Raw genomic sequence first — 20,707 nt, 5'->3', positions numbered from 1 at the left:
AATATATGAATGTAATGAGTTTTAAATATATTTTTGATTGATATAATTTACACCAACTACTATACAATATAAACAAAAAATTTTACGGTCAAAGTTAGAAATATAATATTAGAAAAATCAAAATAAGACATTTAAACTGAGACGAATAATGGAGTATTTATATAGATTAATTTAGGTAAATTATACTTTTCGTTTTTGAAGTTTGACATTTATCAATTTTAATTTATGAACTAAAACGAAAAGTGGAAAAAACTAATGAACGTGAGCAAGTTAATAAAAAAAAAAAACTAAAAAAGTGACAAGTTTATTATATTTTTTTGTAATTTCCTGAGTTAGTGACAAAAAGTTCAAATTGAACTAACTTCAAAAACTAAAAATGTAAATTATCTTTTCAAAATTTTGTTTTATGACACAGACAAATAAATAATGTGTTTACCATATCAAATGGTGTTAACTTTGTTATATTTTTATGATTAAATATGTTACATGTAATATATTTGGGGGAAGTGAAGGTGGTGTTGTTAGGCACCTAAGTTGGGTGAAATCTCTATCACATTTTGATTTTTTAATCCATAAAAAACATGGGGGTCAATTATTTATTCATTATATATTTATGGATTAAAAAATTAGCATATGAGATGGATTTCACTCAACTTAGGTGCATATATAACAACACCACCTCTATTTTTCCCTATATATTTATAGCCTTTCAAATATAAATAATCTTATCTTATATATAAATAAAGCAAGATTGTGATGACATCTATTTTTTTTTAAAAATATTACTTGGCATCACTAGACATTTTCTCATTAAATATTTATATTTTATCTAATTAATTTATGACATCATATCTAATTGAAATTTGATTTTATATATTCCTCCATCAAATATTTTAACTTTTAAATATTTAGTTTGCTATATGCAAATGTGTTACGTGCTTTCTTTTAAGTTTTATATATTTTTTATTATCGGATTACATGACATTTATAGACATTTTTTGGTAGATTAAAGTAAATTTTTCCTTTATCAGCCCACGTAATACGCGGATTACTAAACTAGTTCTATATATACGAGGATCGAGAATATATAGATGTCATATAAGTTGCAACAAACTGAAGATTGTACCTATTCCATCAAAATTCTCGAAAAGAAATATAAACGATGAAAATAAAACAAGATATGAATCCTGGTAAACTTTAGATATAAAACATTTCAAAATTAAATCCACATGATGCTTCATATGTAACTATAGAAATTGGTGTGGAGGGATAATATAATAATCTCCATGATCTTACAAATTAAAATTGAAAAATTTAAATATACAATGTGTAATTACTAAAAATATTTATTTATTTATGGCATGCTAATATACACCAAGAAACCAGTTTGTATCCACCAAGTAATTCCTTGCCTTGTTAAAGGACGATATAGGACCACATGCTCACATGCCAATCAACATTAAAAGGTAGTAGTTGGATGATGGCAACGATTATAAAGCGACAAATACAATAAATACTTTTCTAAAAAAACTTTTTGGATGTAAGCCTTTAACTTTATAGTGGATGCACACTATTTTCTTCTTCAGATAGAGTCATGGTCTTTACAACATAAAAATAAGATCCATGATAATACTTTAACTTTATTTTGTTGAAAAGTTGTCAAACGAAATACATATTTAACTTCATTATCTTGAAATAATGACACGCTAAATACATATATTGTAGATTAATTTGACTGCAACCGGACCCCTGCCAATTAATTGCAAACTTAATAATGCACAAGCACCTTGTATTATGGTAGGTGAAAATAACACTACTTTAATTTTAAGTCTTTTAATTAAATTGATCTAGATATAACACTATACAAAATAAATTATCCAGAAGGTTAGAGGCTAGGAAAGGATTTCAATGGTAGAAGCAACAATTTTTTTTCTTTTACTTGCTTCATTACACTTTCAAAAAATCTATACAGCCGAAAACGATATCATTTCTGGTTCACAATTCTTGACAGAAAACGACACGTTGGTCTCCCCGGACGGATCTTTTGAGCTAGGATTTTTCACCCCGGATGGCTCTGAAAATAGATATGTTGGTATTTGGTATAAGAAGATATCTGTTAAAACCGTGGTTTGGGTCGCGAATAGAGATCGCCCGCTCACAGGAGCATCATCAGGTGTGGTAAAGATAGTCAATCCAGGAAATCTTGTCATCATGAATAATACTGATCATGTAATGTGGTCATCCAACACGACGTCGTCTGGCAAAACAATAGCAAAGCTAGAGGAATCCGGAAATCTAGTGTTGATGGACCTAGATGACAAAATTATCTGGCAGAGTTTTGACTATCCAACTGATACTCTTTTAGCTGGGATGAAATTTGGCAAGGATTTCTTGACTGGCAAAGAATGGCATTTATCGGCATGGAAAAGTAGTCAAGATCCAGCTCCAGCTGAATTGACATACAGCGTTGATACGCACGGGTATCCTCAGGATATATTAAGACAGGGCTCGGTGATCAAATTTCGGGCTGGACCATGGAATGGTGAACGGTTTAGCGGGGCTTCAGATTTGAGCAAGAATCTGATCTTTACGTACGATATGGTTATTAATGAAACGGAGATTGCTTTCAGTTATGACCTTTTGAACAGTTCGGTTGTATCTAGGTTCACCTTGAATTCTACAGGGCAGGTAGAACGTACGGTTTGGGTAGAAGAAAGTAAGACGTGGCAGCTAATTGTCACATTACCTAGAGATATATGTGATAGATATAACATCTGCGGTGCTTATGGAAGTTGCACTGTTTTGAGTGCACAGACGTGTTCGTGTTTAAACGAGACAAAATTTGTGCCTAGAAACCAAAAGGCTTGGGAGACAGCAAATTGGTCTGGTGGCTGTGTGAGGCGAACACCATTGGGTTGTGAATCGGATGGGTTTATTAGATATTCTAATATGAAATCGCCCAATACACATACTTCCTGGTTTGACAAGAGCATGACTTTAAAGGAATGTGAAGCAATGTGCCATAAAAATTGTTCTTGTATGGCTTATGCAAATACCGACATCAGAAATGGAGGAAGTGGCTGCTTGCTCTGGTTCGGTGACCTCATAGACACCAGAATATACTCATATGGCAAGGGTGGTCAGGATATCTACGTAAGAATGGCTTCCTCCGAATTAGGTACCTCTGTTACTATGTTTCTCTGTAATTAAAGATAAATTAACCTTGAATGACTAGTAACTGAGATTTACCTATAATAACCCGGCCCACATTGTAGTGAGAACAAAAGTTTGATGCCCTCAGAAGCTCTAAGTTTTGGGCTACAAATACCTTTTACTATGGTTTTAAGTTGTCATTGAAGGTATTGGGTCAAGCCATTGCTTTGGACTTTGGGTTGTTAGCTACACATTGCACAAAGAAAACTTTGTCTAATTATATAGACTTACTATATTCCTGGTTATTATGCATCTCTAAGTTGCCAATGTTAATATCATGCAGATGTTCAACCAATTTCCCATAACCGTCGAACAAACATAACATTGATCATCTTACCAGTAGTTTTCCTTGGGGTTCTTTTAATAGTGTTGAGCTCCGTATTGGTCTGGTATACATGGAGAAAAAGGTATCGGGCCCAACCAAAGGGAGAAGGTAAGAAATATCAACTAGTGGTGATCCAATGGTGGAAACTAGTGAAAGGAAAAGATAAACTATAGTCATATAGGTGTTATAAATAGTTTGGACTAATATCAATTCTAATTATAGCAAAAATTCTGTTTTTTTTAATAATGTACAGGGAAAGGGTTGCATGATCATGAAGGTCAAAATGATGCCATGGAGCTACCATTGTTTGGTTTCTCTGCCATAGCAAAAGCTACGAATAACTTTTCACCAGAAAATAAACTTGGAGAGGGTGGGTTTGGATCGGTGTATAAGGTAAGCTTAGAAAGTAATTCTTATGTAATTTGGTTAGTATAACATACATAGCATTCCATGCTGAGTACTCCCTAAGATAGAAATGTTGGTTCAACGATCCATTAAAAACGACTTATACTGTAATTCATTAAACAAAATAGGAATATGAATCTATGCAGTATAAGAATGCCACTCATAGAAATGGATATGATAGGAAGTCAACTTTGAAGTTTGTTAAGTTTTTCATACCGCAAATGGCTATCCTCAGGGTCTGCTAGAAGCAGGGCACGAAATTGCAGTTAAACGTCTCTCCAAGACATCCAGTCAAGGAGTTGTTGAGTTTAAGAACGAAGTCATCTGCATATCGAAACTTCAACACCGGAATCTTGTTAAGCTCCTTGGATGTAGCATAGAGGGAGACGAGAAGTTGTTGGTCTATGAGTACATGCCAAACAGAAGCTTAGACTCGTTCATATTTGGTCAGACAAAAAAATTGCCATTCATTTAACATTAGGAACTGCAAGTCCACTGAAACTATGAAAAGTTAAACCTGCATTTTAATTTGGCAGATAAAACAAAGAGCACACTCCTTGATTGGGATAAGCGATTCCACATCATTAACGGAATTGCCCGAGGACTTCTTTATCTGCATCAAGATTCACGATTAAGAATCATCCACAGGGATCTTAAAGCTAGCAATATTCTACTAGATTTGGATATGAAGCCTAAGATATCAGACTTTGGCATTGCTAGAAGCTTTGGAGGCAATGAAACTCAAGCAAACACAGAGAGAGTTGTTGGGACATAGTAAGCTACATAATCCAACAGTATATTCATTCAATCTTTTTTAATAAATTTGTTATGTCAATTTTAGAAAAATTTTTTGCTGCACGCAGTGGTTACATGTCCCCAGAGTACGCACTAGATGGTATTTTCTCAACAAAATCAGACGTCTTTAGCTTTGGTGTTTTGGTGCTAGAGATTGTAAGTGGGAAGAGAAATAGGGGATTCGTTCATCCGGAGCATGACAATAACCTTATTGGACATGTAATTTTAGCCAACTGCAAACTACTTTTCTGACTTAATTATATATTGTCTCTCTACTTCACTGAGTAATAACTATTTTTGGATTAGGCGTGGAGATTGCATAGTGAAGGCAGGTCAATGGAACTCATGGACACAACTTTAGATGAGCCAACCAATCCATCCGAAGTTGTAAGATCAATCGATGTCGGGTTGTTATGTGTTCAACAAAATCCAGAAGACAGACCAAACATGTCGTCCGTGGTTTTAATGTTGTGCAATGAGGGTTCATTGCAGAAGCCTAAGCAGCCAGCATTTTTCTTACAAAGGAACTCACTTGGTACAGATTTTTCTTCAAGCACTTTTCCAACAAGTTCAACCAATGATTTAACCGTTACAGAGATAACTGCTCGATAGAATATACATAGATGACACAAATTGTAGGATTACCGGTTTTATTTTTCATATTATCTTTAACTACAAGGCTGTATGTCCATTTTTAACTGGCTGTACTACATCAAACTCACTATTTTAATGGCATTACCATATATACAGGCTGTTTGTTTTTGCAGACATCTGTTTCAATTTAGATGTCTGTTTTGTCATAATATTTAACTGTGGCATTTATATGAAAATTAAGCTTGTCTAAATATGAACTATACATTTGCCCATAACCATTCACCATTTATTCCAAATTAAATTGAACCACCTAACAAATTTTATCAGACAAATAAACAGATTTTATAACAACTCTAAAAAATATAGGATTACTCAATTAAAATAGGAAATGAGGAACACAGTTGGGTATGGTTCAAATAGAAAATGAAATGTAGGACCCATTTTCATCTATTATAATGCATTGGTTGTTTGTTTGGTCTACCTGGTTCCCACTTCAATAATTGATTATTACGGAACTTTATTAGGGGGTGTGATATAAATGTGGAAATAAATAAAAACAACGTTAGTTCCTAAATCAGAAAATATTTATCAAATTGCGACATACTATATAAGTATACATTATATTACACATTACACAGTTACATCAAAGTTGAACTTTGATACCAACCAGGCAACCACTTTGAAAACTGAATATTCAGATTTTCAACGTTTAGCGATTGTATAAGTGGGTTTTTGTGTTTAAAAACTGTGGTTTGAAAAAGCATGTTCTTACGTGCTTTATTAAAAATGCGTTTTTTCTATAATAAAATGTAAATAATCACTTATTTTGCCAAACATATTTTTTCATTATTTGCGTAATGCAAACGCAATAATCAGATAATAAACTCAAAACGTAATCACGAACACCCTCTAAATTTTGGATGTTTTCTTCCCCCGCTCGGTAATTACCAGTTGGTAAAAATAAAAAAATTGACTGACGTTTACCTTTGGAGCTTTTATTGGGCCTTAAATTTTGTTGTACAGCCCATTAGGAAAAAAATATAGGTGGGCCTCCATTGCACATGAGCCTCCTTTTGCTTTCGTGTCACTCCGTGTGGATTGCATAACTCCAATTATTAGGCATTTGAGTATTTCACATTTGGTATTTATCTAAATACAAATAAAAATAGTAATAAATCATATGCTATGTATATTTTAAATCTCATTGATCATTTTATGTTTTTTTTTTCTTTCTATTTTTGCCAATTTCTCTTCTTTTTTTTTTAAACCTCTCGACAGATGTTAATATAATTATTGCTATGTTTTTTTTTGTTAAGTTATCGTTCAAAAAGAAAAAAAGAACTCGTTAACATATATATATATATATTTATGTACTCGTAATATATTTAGCAAGAGAAATCTCGTTTTGTTATTTCATTATGTTTATTATACATGTTGATAAGAAACAAACCATCTATAACACCTCAATTATCATTCAATTATTAAAGAAAACTATGGGTGTAAATAAGTCGAGTTGAGCTTAATTTTACTTGAGTTCATTTGAATATTAGGGGCTATACATTAGCTCCTACACTCTTCTTTTATTTAATGAGTTTTTGGATTCGACAAAAAGTTATATATATATATATATGGGAAAAGTATTTGTGTGTGTATGTAACTTGTGACCAGCTACTATTGTATGAAAGAAACTTTAGTCGGGTTTATTGTATGTAAATAACCTGCTAAAACTGAACGAATCGTGTAAAAAATCAACGTGACACCACCAGACATCTAATACATGACCCAATGAGATAGCTCCACATCAGCTTGTTTACACGATTCATTCAGTTTTAACAGGTTACTTACATACAATGAACCGCACTAAAGTTTCTTTCATACAATAGTAACTGGTCATAAGTTACATACACACACAGATACTTTTCCCAAACTAAAATAAATCTTTTTTGAAAAAGGATAAACTTACAAACTAATTAAGACGCTATTAAGTACTCTAGTGAAGTTGATATGCTATGTGAGCAGAAGTAAAAGTGAGAGTGATTAATTAAAAGACCTCTTATTCACAAAGTTTGACAATATTTACGATTGGATGTATGTGGTCATGGATAGTCACGATCTATATTATTAGCATCTTTTACCGGAAGGGATTCACAACATATGACTTTTCAAATCCAGCAACTTTAATTAAGGTTGGCGATATTCTTCAAAATCGACCCGAAAACTTTAATTATGTGTTTTTTTGGGTTGGCTATTTGGGTTAACAAGTTAGACTAGTCAACCAAAAAATTATAAAAATCATCTAACAAGTTGACCTGAAACCAACCCGTTAAATATAGTAACGTTGATTGAACCCGTCAACTTGACATCAATATGTGTTTCTATAATCTGAAATCAACTTGACATCAACCCGTCAATATTGATATCACGTCAGGTTCGGGTTGAGTATTTGAACCCGCCAACCCAAACCCGACATAATTACCGGTCCTGACTCAATGATTGTACTATGATATCAAAGGTAAATGGCAAAAAGCTTTACGGGTTTTGCACAATGAATTCGTTTGACTGGTGTTACTAATTAGCATATCCTGTCATAATCATAACAACATTGGTCACATGGCATAACAATCTTTCGTGTGGCCAGTACATGAGCTTGCTTTCATTCTAGTAGTATTAACATTATTTAGTCAAAGAAATCAAATTTTTGTTCACATACACACAGGCTGAGCCAAGCCACAAAAGTCATTTAACAATTTATGATTAAATGATTATACAGTTCAGCATATGTACTTGTCATTTATTGATTGATATAATAATTTGAGACCCAACTTTGATATATCACTCATATATAGTACACTAATATAAAATACACTCTAACATATTTGAGAGGCTTAAAAGCTAAGATTCTAATGAAGGAAGTAACAACTATATATGTGCTATTGCTTATTTTACTCCCCATTCAGCAGATATACCCAACCGAAATCAATGTCATTTCGGATTCACAGTTTTTGACTGAAGAAGACACATTGGTCTCCCCAGCTAAAACTTTTGAACTTGGTTTTTTCAGGCCAAGTGATACTGAGACGACAATTTACGTAGGCATTTGGTACAAGAAAATCTTTGTTAAAACAGTGGTTTGGGTTGCCAACAGAGATCGGCCACTAATAAGTGCAGAAGCAGGTGTGTTAAGGATAGTTAATCCAGGGAATCTTGTCATCATGAACAATGTTACTAATGATTTAATGTGGTCATCCAATACGACGTCATCGGGAAATGTAGCTGCAAAGCTTCTTGACACCGGAAATCTAGTCTTGATGGACCAACAAAAGGAGATGATGATCTGGCAGAGTTTTGATTATCCAACTGATACTCTTTTACCTGGCATGAGCTTCGGGAGAAACTTCTTGACAAAAAAGGAATGGCATCTGTCATCATGGAAGAATAGTCAAGATCCCGCTGTCGGTGAATTTACATATAGCATCGACACACTCAGTTATCCTCAAAACGAACTAAGGCAAGGTGATGTGGTGAAATACCGGGCTGGACCATGGAATGGAATACGGTTTAGTGGGGCTTCTGAGTTCAAACAGAACCCGATCTTTACATACAGTATGGTAATTAATGAAACAGAAGTGGTGTATTCATATAATCTTGTAAACAGTTCTGTTCTATCGAGGTTGACCCTGAATTATTCTGGGCAGATAGAACGCACCGTGTGGGTAGATAATGGTAAAAAATGGCAGTCTATTCTGTCATTGCCTAAAGAGACTTGTGATACGTACAACATATGTGGTGCTTATGGAAGCTGCACCCTGGTTAGCTTTCAGACATGTATGTGCTTAGACGATTCTAAATTCATGCCAAAAAATCCAAAAGGTTGGGAGACGGCAGATTGGTCTGGTGGTTGTGTCAGGAAAACACCATTGGATTGTGAAAATGGGTCAGATGGGTTTGTACGGTATTCTGATGTAAAACTGCCAGACACACAGAATTCTTGGTTCAACTTGAGCATGACCCTGAAGGAATGCGAAGCAAAATGTCGAAAAAATTGTACCTGTATGGCTTATGCAAATACAGATATCAGAGGGGAAGGAAGCGGCTGCTTGCTTTGGTTTAATGAACTCAATGACATCAGAGTGTACTTCGACGGAAAGGGTGGTCAAGATATCTTCATAAGAATGGCTTCCTCTGACTTAGGTAAGTATTTATTGCAGAAGTTCACAAATACACTATACACATATACAAATATAATAACAAATAATTTGTAGGTTTCATGAGTTTACCAGTCAACTTTGATGCTTGTTACATAGTATATTTTAGTAAAATTTATGATTGCTATGTTCATATTCTTCAGGTAACTTTACTCAAACAGTTTCCACAAATAAAGGAGGAACAAACATCAAGACCATATTATTGGCTGTAATTCTGCCAGTCCTTTTGATAGGCTTCAGCTCCACGTGGTTTTTCTGTGTGTGGAGAAAAAAGCGTCACGCAAAAGCAACAGGGGAAGGTAAGAAATTCAGTAAATTTAGAAGTAAATTTGAAGGAGTCTATCTATTAATTAAGCAGAAGCTTTATCTGTATTATGTTGGGTTAACTCACCTCAGATTAGTATTCTTCAAGCAGATTCTATCATTTTAATCTATTGTCTTTTTTAATGCACAGGGGAATCCTTACAAGTCCAAGAAAGCAATTCAGAAGCCATGGAACTACCATTATTTAGCTTCTCTGCAGTGGCAAAAGCTACTGCTAGTTTCTCTTCGGATAATAAACTTGGAGAGGGTGGATTTGGACCCGTTTATAAGGTAAAAATATACTTTCATAAAGTAGAGCAATAGATTAGACTTTTATCTCAATGATTATAAAGCCACATTGTAACTCATTACCCGTAAAAATACGGATCTGTATAATATATAAGCCACACATACAATATGATACATACCGAATTATGTTAATGTTTTGTATAGTTTCACATTCCAAATAGTAATCTTCAGGGTATCCTAGAAGGGGGAGAAATTGCAGTTAAGCGTCTCTCAATTACATCCAGTCAGGGACTTCATGAGTTCAAGAATGAAGTCATCTGTATTTCAAAACTTCAACACCGAAATCTTGTTAAGCTCCTTGGATGTAGCATAGAGGGAGACGAGAAATTGTTAATCTACGAGTACATGCCTAACAAAAGCTTAGACTCATTTATATTTGGTGAGAACCATACAATTTCCACTGATTTAACATGGACTACTTGTCTACTGAAACTATGTAAAACTAACCTACACGTTTGCCAGATAAGGTACGAAGCACACTGCTTGATTGGACCAAACGATTCAACATCATAGCTGGAATTGCCCGCGGACTTCTTTATCTGCATCAAGATTCACGATTAAGAATCATCCATAGAGATCTTAAAGCTAGCAATATTCTACTAGATCATGACATGAACCCCAAGATTTCAGACTTCGGCTTAGCTAGAAGTTTTGGAGGAAATGAGACTGGAGCAAACACAGAAAGAGTTGTTGGTACATAGTAAGATACAGAATTCACCTTCATATATAGTATACATTTTCCAAGCTTATGTTCTAAAAACATCATGCTTCATTCAGTGGTTACATGTCCCCAGAGTATGCTCTGGATGGTATTTTCTCAACAAAGTCAGATGTGTTTAGCTTTGGTGTTTTGGTGCTAGAGATTGTCAGTGGGAAGAGAAATAGGGGATTCGTTCATCCAGAACATGACAATAACCTTATTGGACATGTAAGTTCACCATCCACAAACTGCATGCTCTTTCGATTTGTAATTATAGTATCTACTCAACTACCTACTAACTATTTCCATATTCAGGCATGGAGAATGCATAATGAGGGCAGGTCAATGGAACTAGTGGATACAAATATGGAGAAACCAAGCAATCCATATGAAGTCTTAAGATCAATCGAAGTGGGTTTGTTATGTGTTCAACAAAATCCAGAAGACAGACCAAACATGTCATCTGCGGTTCAACTGTTGGGCAATGAGGTTGCATTGCCGAAACCTAAGCAGCCGGCATTTTTCACGCAAAGGAACATACCTGGTGCTGATTTCTCTTCAATTGCTTACACCACAAGGTCAACGAATGAATTTACAGTTACAGAGATAGTTGCTCGATAGAATGTACACCAGTTGTAGGATTGGATTTCTGTTCTGATTCTTTAAGTACATGCCGATTTTTAACTGGCTGTACTACCATTGGCAGAATCAGAAATTCTAGAGGACGGGGGCTAAACTTTTTTTTTTTTTATCTTAATAACATGACTAAAAGAAACAACCTAACAAATTTTGTTAAACAACATAAAAATTTTTATAACAGTAACAACTCAAAATATATATAGGTAAAGGGTACTACATGCATAAATTAAACAGGTAAACAGGTGATGTTCTTCCTGATCATGTTACCTGACTAGGGAGAGTCTTTTCACTCAGATATATTCATGAATATAGCCTTATGATATCGTTGTGACTCTTTCCCTGGCTACCTTCAATATATGTACCTAAGAGGGTCAAACCCAAGACATTATATGTAAGGATACCGGGAGATGTGACCTCTGTGCCACCTTAATGGTGGTTAAATACCAAACTTTTTGAATGTCTGAGGCAAAAAGGTGTTGCTAAATCTATTTTTTAAGTATCAAAAACAATAAAAGCATTGTAGCAAGATATACCTTCATTTCAAATGGTTACATGTGACATAATATTTGTATTTCAGTTGAGATATGTCTCAGAAAGTTTCTCTTTTTAAGGGCATTATGATGAATTGAATTAAGCATATAACATCAATTCCAAATCAGAAAATATTCCTAGGTAAAAAAAAAGGGCATGACCTCGTCACCTTCATGTTTTCTCCATCATTCATATATCACGTTCTTCTGCCATCTCCATCGACTCGTCCTCTGAACTTGATGTTGAATCTTCACCACCATTCACAACCTGTATGCGATGATTAGCAGCTGGAGTCGATTGCCTTAGTCGTTCAATCGAGACAAAGTTACCTTCCAAATATTCTTCATGCATTATCATTAACTTATCCGATATCTCCTCAATGCTACCATCATCAACCTCGGTATTAAGAGAGACCATAAAATCATCAAGTAAATTGTCCAAATCATCCACATATAATGTAGTCTCAGCAGGTCGAATGAGCCTGTGATAGATATCAACAGCAAGCTGTTGAGCTTTTTGTCGAGTATCACGACCGCCCCATTCGTTCTCAATAGCCATCTGCAATGCACTCCATCGTCCCAACAACATATCGATACCTTCCCTTAGCAAATTTATAGCCTCAGCTGTTCGTTGTGCCGGCACCACCATTTCAAAGAGTTGTATATTACGGAGAGGAACATGGTAGGGCCGGTAGGGTAACTTAGAAAAGAATAATAATTTAGGGACAGGATATCCCTAAATTAAGTGTTTTGGTTGGCTCGACTTTGAAAAAATTGATTAATTATTCGATGGTTTCTTCCTTCCGCTGGGTAAAATACTATATACTGTACGTAATAAATAGGAATCTGGGCCTTTAAATATGTTGTAAAGCCCAAATTTAAGATAGTTTCGGCCCAAGTTGCTAATGTGGTCGAGGGTGAGTGAAGGATTCACACTTTTTGAATCCAAATTTTTTGATTAATTACTGCTTTAGTACGAAGTTAAAATTAATGCTACAGTTTTTGACTGGTACTATCAAGTAGAGCATCTACCTGTCGGATTCACAACGACCTTGCTCACAGGGCATAACTGGCCCGTTAGTGACTATGACCAATGGGTTCAATCAACAATTATGCCATGAAAACTTCTTGTACCCAAGCACACGGCAAAGTCTCGGTCTAACTACTTGAGCAAAGACTGAAGAAGAACTTGATATACATTTTTACAACTGATCAACATATCTACATGTCATTCTTAGATATAATTTGACATACAAATTTTAATCACTCAAACAGAAATACAGAAAAAGTAATACCTTCCTTAGTTCGTACTTTGTAGTGGTAGGAACAATATTACTATTAAATAATATTCACATTCTGAAAAGAATGAGAAGCTTAAAAGGGAAGATTCAAATGGAGGAAGCAATTATATTTGTTTCAATGCTTATTTTACTTCACATTCTGCAAACCATCTCAGCCGAAATCAACGTTGTTTCAGATTCAGAGTTCTTGGCAGAAGGAAATACGTTGGTCTCGCCAGACAGAACATTTGAGCTTGGATTTTTCAGGCCAGATGGCACTGAGAATAGATACCTGGGTATTTGGTACAAGAAAATCTCTGTTCAAACAGTGGTTTGGGTTGCCAACAGAGAGTACCCACTTACCGGTGCATCATTAGGTGTGTTAAAGATAGTCAATCCAGGTAATCTTGTCATCATGAACAATGTTACTAATCATATAATGTGGTCATCCAACACTACGTCATCAGGGAACACAATTGCAAAGCTTCTCGACACTGGAAATCTAGTTTTGACCAATGGAAACAACAATAAGATTCTCTGGATGAGCTTTGATTATCCAACTGATACTCTTCTACCTGGCATGAGGTTGGGGAAAAGTTTCTTGACGGGGCAGGAATGGTATCTATCTTCATGGAGGAATAGTAAAGATCCGGCTCCAGGTGAATTCACCTTTAGTATTGACACACGCAGTTATCCTCAAAACCTACTAAAACAAGGTGCAGTGGTCAAATACCGGAGTGGGCCATGGAATGATAAACATTTTAGTGCGTCTGCATTCCTCCAGAATATCGTTACATACAGTATTGTTATAAATAAAACAGAGGTGGCTTTTACTTATAATCTTGTAAGCAGTTCTGTCCTATCGAAGGCAACCTTGAGTTCTTCTGGGAAGTATGAACGCTTGGTGTGGGTAGAAGAGAGTAAAACATGGAAGGTTCGTATTGCATTCCCAAGAGACATTTGTGATACATACAACATCTGTGGGGCTTATGGACGTTGCAAGATGATGAACAGCGTACAGACATGTTTGTGCTTAGATGAGAAAAAATTTATGCCACGAAATCCAAAAGAATGGGAGACAGGAGATTGGCATGGTTGTGTTAGGAAAACACTGTTAGATTGCAAAAACAGATCAGATGGGTTTAGAAGGTATTCAAATGTGAAACTACCAGACACGCACACTTCTTGGTTTAACATGAGCATGACTCTGAAGGAATGTGAAATGGCATGCTTAAACAATTGTACATGCATGGGTTATGCGTATGTAGATATGAGAGAAGGAAGCGTCTGCTTACTTTGGTTTAATGACCTCATAGACATCCAATTAGTATCCGAGGGCATGGGTGGTCATGATATCTTTGTAAGAATGGCTTCCTCTGATTTAGGTAAATTTTTTTCCTAAGTTCGCAAATTCACACCTACATGTTTATATATGAGAGAAACTAGTTGATTTTAATGCTTTCTGTATTTATGTTGGAGTAAAATATATCGTACCTATGTTAACATCATGTAATTGATCAATCGCAGATAAAGAAGGAATAAACATCAAAATCATCCTAATGGTAGTGTTCCTGGTTATCATTGTAGTAGGCTTGAGCTCAGCTTGGTTTTGCTACACCTGGAGAAAAAGGGATAACGCAGAACCAACAGCAGAATGTAAGAGAACTCAGCAATTTTAGCTACATTTGTGCGAATATGTAAAACAGTTTATTGAGCATATTATATCACTTACAAATCTTCTTTATTTTTGATATATAGGGGAATCATTGCAAGTCCATGATAGCAAGAGAGAAACTATGGAGCTACCTTTGTTTAGCTTCTCTACCATAGAAAAAGCTACTGCTAGTTTTTCACCAGACAATAAACTTGGAGAGGGTGGATTTGGACCCGTTTATAAGGTAACAATACAACATTTCATCACACACCCAATAATTGATCTTACTCTACTGAATAAAACGTGTTTTATATACAGAGTAAAAAGTCACACTCGTATATCCATCCATTTACACAGCTTGGAAACACACAGTCACAAATTTCACAAAACTTTCAATTCATTTCACATTCACACATGGTCATTTCAGTACTTGATAAAGCTAAATTTGCACCTAAAAGACAAAACCACTGCATTAAGTTGATGTATTTGAAAGCACGAGATCAAGTACTCGCGCGTTGCGGCGGTGAGATGGTGGGGTGATACCTAGGTCATAGAGTATGATAGGTTATAGGAGTTGATATGTCATAGAGTATGATAGTCAAATGCCTTAGCCGTACGGACTCCGCCCTCGGATTAAAAAATTTGTCGAAAGTATATCGAATGACATCTCTAATGAAAGAGCATGAAATTTTAAGAACACTCATACAATTTTTATAATTTATCGATGTACGGTTTTTGAGATAAAAGATTTTGAATGAATTGAAGGAAATAAATGATTTATGGAGGAGAGAAAAAAAAGATGATTAGTTGAGATTTGAGAAGAGAGAAAGGGTATTATAGTTATTTTAGATAAATATAGAATAGATAGGAGGGGCATTTTGGGAAAGTACTTAAAATCAATATTGAAAAATTCTTCAATGTTGAAAATCTAGGGAAAATCTGCTTTATAATATAGTATAGATATAGATATATAGGCGAGGGGGGGGGGGGGGGCTAAGCACCAGCAACTCCCACCCACACCCAAATTGGCTTCGTCCCTGCAAAGATTGTAAAGCCACACACGAATACATAACAAACAATATAGATCTATATGGTGTAACCATACCACATATAAAGGAAGATACGGAAGAAACCAGATTAATGTTTGTATTTATAATCTCACATTGCAAATCGTAATTTAATTTTAGGGTATCCTAGAAGGGGGAGAAATTGCGGTTAAGCGTCTCTCCAACACATCCAGTCAAGGACTAGATGAATTCAAGAATGAAGTCATCTGCATTTCCAAACTTCAACACAGAAATCTTGTTAAGCTCCTCGGGTGTAGCATAGAAGGAGAGGAGAAACTATTGATCTATGAGTACATGCCTAACGGAAGCTTAGACTTGTTTATATTTGGTGAGATTTATCTAGCTAGTCTCCACTGTTTTAACATAACATAACTACTTGTCTACCTAAACCATCTCCAATATGGTCTTTGGATAACATCCGGACATTTTACAAGAGGTTTTAGGTTCGAATTTCAATAGTTACGTACATATGAGTGGGACAAAATTGTCATCCGAGAAAACCTCATATGTTTACCCATTTAACTAAACTTGTCTATAAATATCCATTTAACTATAGTTGTCTATTTAAACTATGTAATAATAACCTACATATTTAGCAGATAAAATACGAAGCACAATCCTTGATTGGACAACACGTTTCCACATCATTGAAGGAATTGCTCGAGGACTTTTATATTTGCATCAAGATTCACGATTAAGAATAATTCATAGAGATCTTAAAGCTAGCAACATTCTACTAGATCTCGACATGAACCCCAAGATTTCAGACTTCGGCATAGCTAGAAGTTTTGGAGGAAATGAGAATGAAGCAAACACAGAAAGAGTTGTTGGCACATAGTAAGCTACCAAATCCGCCTGTTCATTTATTATATATTTTCCAAAATTAATTGTTGCGATAATCCTAAAAACATTTTGCTACATTTAGCGGCTACATGTCCCCAGAGTACGCATTGGATGGTCTTTTCTCAACGAAGTCGGATGTCTTCAGTTTTGGTGTTTTGGTACTTGAGATCATAAGTGGGAAGAGAAATAGGGGATTCATTCATTCAGATCATAGCAATAACCTTATTGGACATGTAAGTTCCCTAGCCTCAACTTCGTAGTTTGATTTGTAATTTTGGTACTCTAATACATTGTACACGTACTAACTATTTTTATACTAAGGCATGGACAATGCATAACGAGAGCAGGTCATTGGAACTAGTGGATACAAATTTACAGGAAGCAATGAATCCATCTCAAGTCTCAAGATCAATCGTTGTGGCGTTGTTATGTGTTCAACAAAGTCCAGATGACAGGCCAAACATGTCATCTGTGGTTAGAATGTTGGGAAATGAGCTAGGTGCATTGCAGAACCCTAAGCAGCCAGCATTTTTCACAGAAAGGAACATAATTGGTGGTAATAGCTCATCAAGCACTAACGCAACAAGTTCGACCAATTATTTAACTGTTACAGAAGTAGTTGCTCGATAGAACATAACCCCAATATTGGAGTTATATATCGTTATAATTTCTTCTCGTTATTACCTTTTAGGTACATGTCTCTCATAGTGATCATACTACATGAGATTAATCACCTTATGGGTATATGTTTGTCACTAGTGTAATACTTGTATAATTTAAATGTTGATTATCTCCTAATTTTTTTTTAAAGATGTTACGATTAAATTAAACACACTAATGATGACTCTTTGATAATATACAGTCTATGTGAATAACAAATGATTGATAATTTTGTTTATGCAAATAAAGATTTTGAAAACAATGATAAAATATATGTTACTAAAAGTCATATACCATCGAATATAAGGTGAAAATAAGTTTTTATACTTTAAAATATCATTAAATGTCATGGTTATAAATAGCAGCTAATTTCTTTTTTTTTTTTTTTTACGTTTTTAATATAAATATAATGTTTACCAATTATAAAACAAAATTTTGGTTTGTAGAGTGGTTCTTTGAAACCCTTCTCCTAACTTCTTTTTTGCCCTTTTTTTTTCAAAAGGTTTTTTCACTTTGTCCCCCTCTCTTTTCTCCTTTTTCATTTCAGCCTCTTGTTTTTTTATTCTTTCTACCCCTAAGCTTATATAATTCGTGTTTTTCTATAAGAAAGAAAAGAATTAAAATTTTTTTTGTTTATACTATTTTTACTTTTAACATTTTGTTCTTTTATAATATTTTAATTATTTTTTTAATTTTATTTAATTGCTTTTGTAATTTTATTTGTTAATTTTTTGTTTATATATGTTGTTTTTTCTTTAAAACCTTTGATCACTTTTTTTAAATCGTTCTTTTTTGTTAAAGTTTAGTGAATAATTTTTAATATTTTATAATTTATATTTTAATTGTATCTAAATGTTTTTATATCTCTTTTGGTAGATATACACTACTCCAGAATACCAATCAATTTTCGGATAACCACTTGATTTTCTGTAATTAATGATCGCAACTGTATGACATCAACAGGTTGACCCAAATGCCAGGGCCTGGTTTAACTTCATAAAGACAAAGATAAGATCTATAATATTAGTATTATAAAAACGAAACAAAGACATCAATCATTTGTCTTATTATGATTCAAGTTTAACTATCACTATTCACTAGCAATCTAAATCATTAGTTTCTAAAGCTAAACTAAATTAAAGAAGAATCACAATGGAAACTGCAGCCATTTTTTTTTTATGTTTTCTTTACTCCTGTTTCGCAAATGCTATGCTGCTGAGCTCAGCAACGTTTCAAATTCACGGTACTTAAAAAATGGAGACACGTTGGTCTCAACAACAGGGATTTTCGAACTGGGATTTTTCAAGCCAGATAGCTCGGAGAACAGATATCTTGGCATTTGGTATAAAAATATTACTGTTCAAACGGTGGTTTGGGTTGCCAACAGAGACCGCCCGATCCCTGCAGGTGCATCCCTGCAGGTGCATCAACATATGTGGTGCTTATGGAAGCTGCACCCTGGTTAGCTTTCAGACATGTACGTGCTTAGATGATTCTAATTAATTCGTGCCAAGAAACCCAAAAGGTTGGGAGACGGCAGATTGGTCTGGGGGTTGTGTCAGGAAAACACCATTGGATTGTGAAAATGGGTCAGACGGGTTTGTACGGTATTCTGATGTAAAACTGCCAGACACACAGAATTCTTGGTTCAACTTGAGCATGGCCCTGAAGGAATGCGAAGCAAAATGCCAAAAAAATTGTACCTGTATAGCTTATGCAAATACAGATATCAGAGGAGAAGGAAGTCATCTGTATTTCAAAACTTCAACACCGAAATCTTGTTAAGCTCCTTGGATGTAGCATAGAGGGAGACGAGAAATTATTGATCTATGAGTACTTGCCTAACAAAAGCTTAGACTCATTTATATTTGGTGAGAACCATACAATTTCCACTGATTTAACATGAAGGGCTACTTGTCTACTGAAACTATGTAAAACTAACCTACATGTTTGCCAGATAAGGTACGAAGCACACTGCTTGATTGGACCAAACGATACAACATCATAGCGGGAATTGCCCGCGGACTTCTTTATCTGCACCAAGATTCACGATTAAGAATCATCCATAGAGATCTTAAAGCTAGCAATATTCTACTAGATCATGACATGAACCCCAAGATTTCAGACTTCGGCTTAGCTAGAAGTTTTGGAGGAAATGAGACTGGAGCAAATACATAAAGAGTTGTTGGTACATAGTAAGATACATAATCCACCTTCATATTTAGTATACATTTTCCAAGCTTATGTTCTAAAAAACATCTTGTTTCATTCAGCAGTTACATGTCCCCAGAGTACGCACTAGATGGTATTTTCTCAACAAAATCAGACGTCTTTAGCTTTGGTGTTTTGGTACTAGAGATCGTAAGTGGGAAGAGAAATAGGGGATTCATTCATCCAGAGCATGACAATAACCTTATTGGACATGTAAGTTCACCATCCACAAACTGCATGCTCTTTCGATTTGTAATTATGTCATCTACTCAACTACCTAATAACTATTTCCATATTCAGGCATGGAGAATGCATAATGAGGGCAGGTCAATGGAACTAGTGGATACAAATATAGAGAAACCAAGCAATCCATCTGAAGTTTTAAGATCAATCGAAGTGGGTTTGTTATGTGTTCAACAAAATCCAGAAGACAGACCAAACATGTCATCCGTGGTTCAACTGTTGGGCAATGAGGTTGCATTGCCGAAACCTAAGCAGCCAGCATTTTTCACACAAAGGAACATACCTGGTGCTGATTTCTCTTCAATTCTTTACACCACAAGGTCAACAAACGAATTTACAGTTACAGAGATAGTTGCTCGATAGAATGTACGTATGTAACACCAGATGTAGGATTGGATTTCTGTTCTGATTCTTTAAGTACATGCTGATTTCTAACTGGCTGTACTACTTTTGGCGGAATCAGAAATTCTAGAGGACCGGGGCTAAAATTCTCTTACCTTAATAACAAGACTAAAAGAAACAACCTAGCAAATTTTGTTAAACAACCTAACAATTATTATATCAGTAACAACTCAAAATGTATATAGGTAAAGGGTACTACATACATAGATTTCAACTTCTCTTGGCAGCAAGATTGAAGGCGCCACTAAAGTTACTCGAAACATTTTCAAAGTAAACTCTTTCTAGAACACTAGAACCATAGCTTAGCATCTCATTAAAAAAAAAGGAAA

At 34.9% G+C, this 20,707-nt stretch overlaps 3 protein-coding genes across 11 annotated transcripts; 2 read left to right on the top strand and 1 right to left on the bottom strand.

Annotated features, from left to right (window-relative positions):
- Window positions 1-1,863: 1,863 nt before the first annotated feature.
- Window positions 1,864-5,522, top strand: LOC122592306 (G-type lectin S-receptor-like serine/threonine-protein kinase At4g27290). Its single transcript, XM_043764509.1, has 7 exons — window positions 1,864-3,178; window positions 3,497-3,646; window positions 3,792-3,931; window positions 4,179-4,389; window positions 4,480-4,717; window positions 4,807-4,957; window positions 5,045-5,522. The coding sequence occupies exons 1-7, from the start codon at window positions 1,909-1,911 to the stop codon at window positions 5,348-5,350; spliced, it is 2,466 nt and encodes an 821-aa protein (XP_043620444.1). The 5' UTR covers window positions 1,864-1,908; the 3' UTR covers window positions 5,351-5,522.
- A 2,664-nt stretch (window positions 5,523-8,186) lies between these two features.
- On the top strand, window positions 8,187-20,472 carry LOC122592302 (G-type lectin S-receptor-like serine/threonine-protein kinase At4g27290). Of its 9 annotated transcripts, none has more exons than XR_006322701.1 (7): window positions 8,187-9,523; window positions 9,681-9,836; window positions 9,992-10,131; window positions 10,321-10,528; window positions 10,612-10,842; window positions 10,927-11,077; window positions 11,165-11,257. XR_006322701.1 is itself a non-coding variant. In XM_043764499.1 (7 exons), the coding sequence occupies exons 1-7, from the start codon at window positions 8,236-8,238 to the stop codon at window positions 20,337-20,339; spliced, it is 2,487 nt and encodes an 828-aa protein (XP_043620434.1). In that variant the 5' UTR covers window positions 8,187-8,235; the 3' UTR covers window positions 20,340-20,472. The 9 variants fall into 9 exon arrangements, 8 of the variants coding, with proteins under 8 accessions (XP_043620434.1, XP_043620438.1, XP_043620433.1 ...); XM_043764499.1 differs by lacking the exons at window positions 10,927-11,077; window positions 11,165-11,257 and adding exons at window positions 19,796-19,946; window positions 20,034-20,472 and having other exon boundaries at window positions 10,612-10,849; XM_043764503.1 differs by lacking the exons at window positions 10,612-10,842; window positions 10,927-11,077; window positions 11,165-11,257 and adding exons at window positions 19,264-19,393; window positions 19,480-19,717; window positions 19,796-19,946 and having other exon boundaries at window positions 10,321-10,398.
- On the bottom strand, window positions 12,196-12,695 carry LOC122592314 (pre-rRNA-processing protein TSR2 homolog). The gene has a single exon (XM_043764517.1). It carries the CDS (start codon window positions 12,665-12,667, stop codon window positions 12,209-12,211), a length of 459 nt encoding a protein of 152 aa, XP_043620452.1. The 5' UTR covers window positions 12,668-12,695; the 3' UTR covers window positions 12,196-12,208.
- Window positions 20,473-20,707: the final 235 nt, after the last annotated feature.

The sequence above is a fragment of the Erigeron canadensis genome, chromosome 3 (assembly GCF_010389155.1).
Source record: "Erigeron canadensis isolate Cc75 chromosome 3, C_canadensis_v1, whole genome shotgun sequence".
NCBI lineage: Eukaryota > Viridiplantae > Streptophyta > Magnoliopsida > Asterales > Asteraceae > Erigeron > Erigeron canadensis.
Note: the sequence above shows the minus strand (reverse complement) of the source record. Positions and strands in the feature narration are given on the sequence as shown.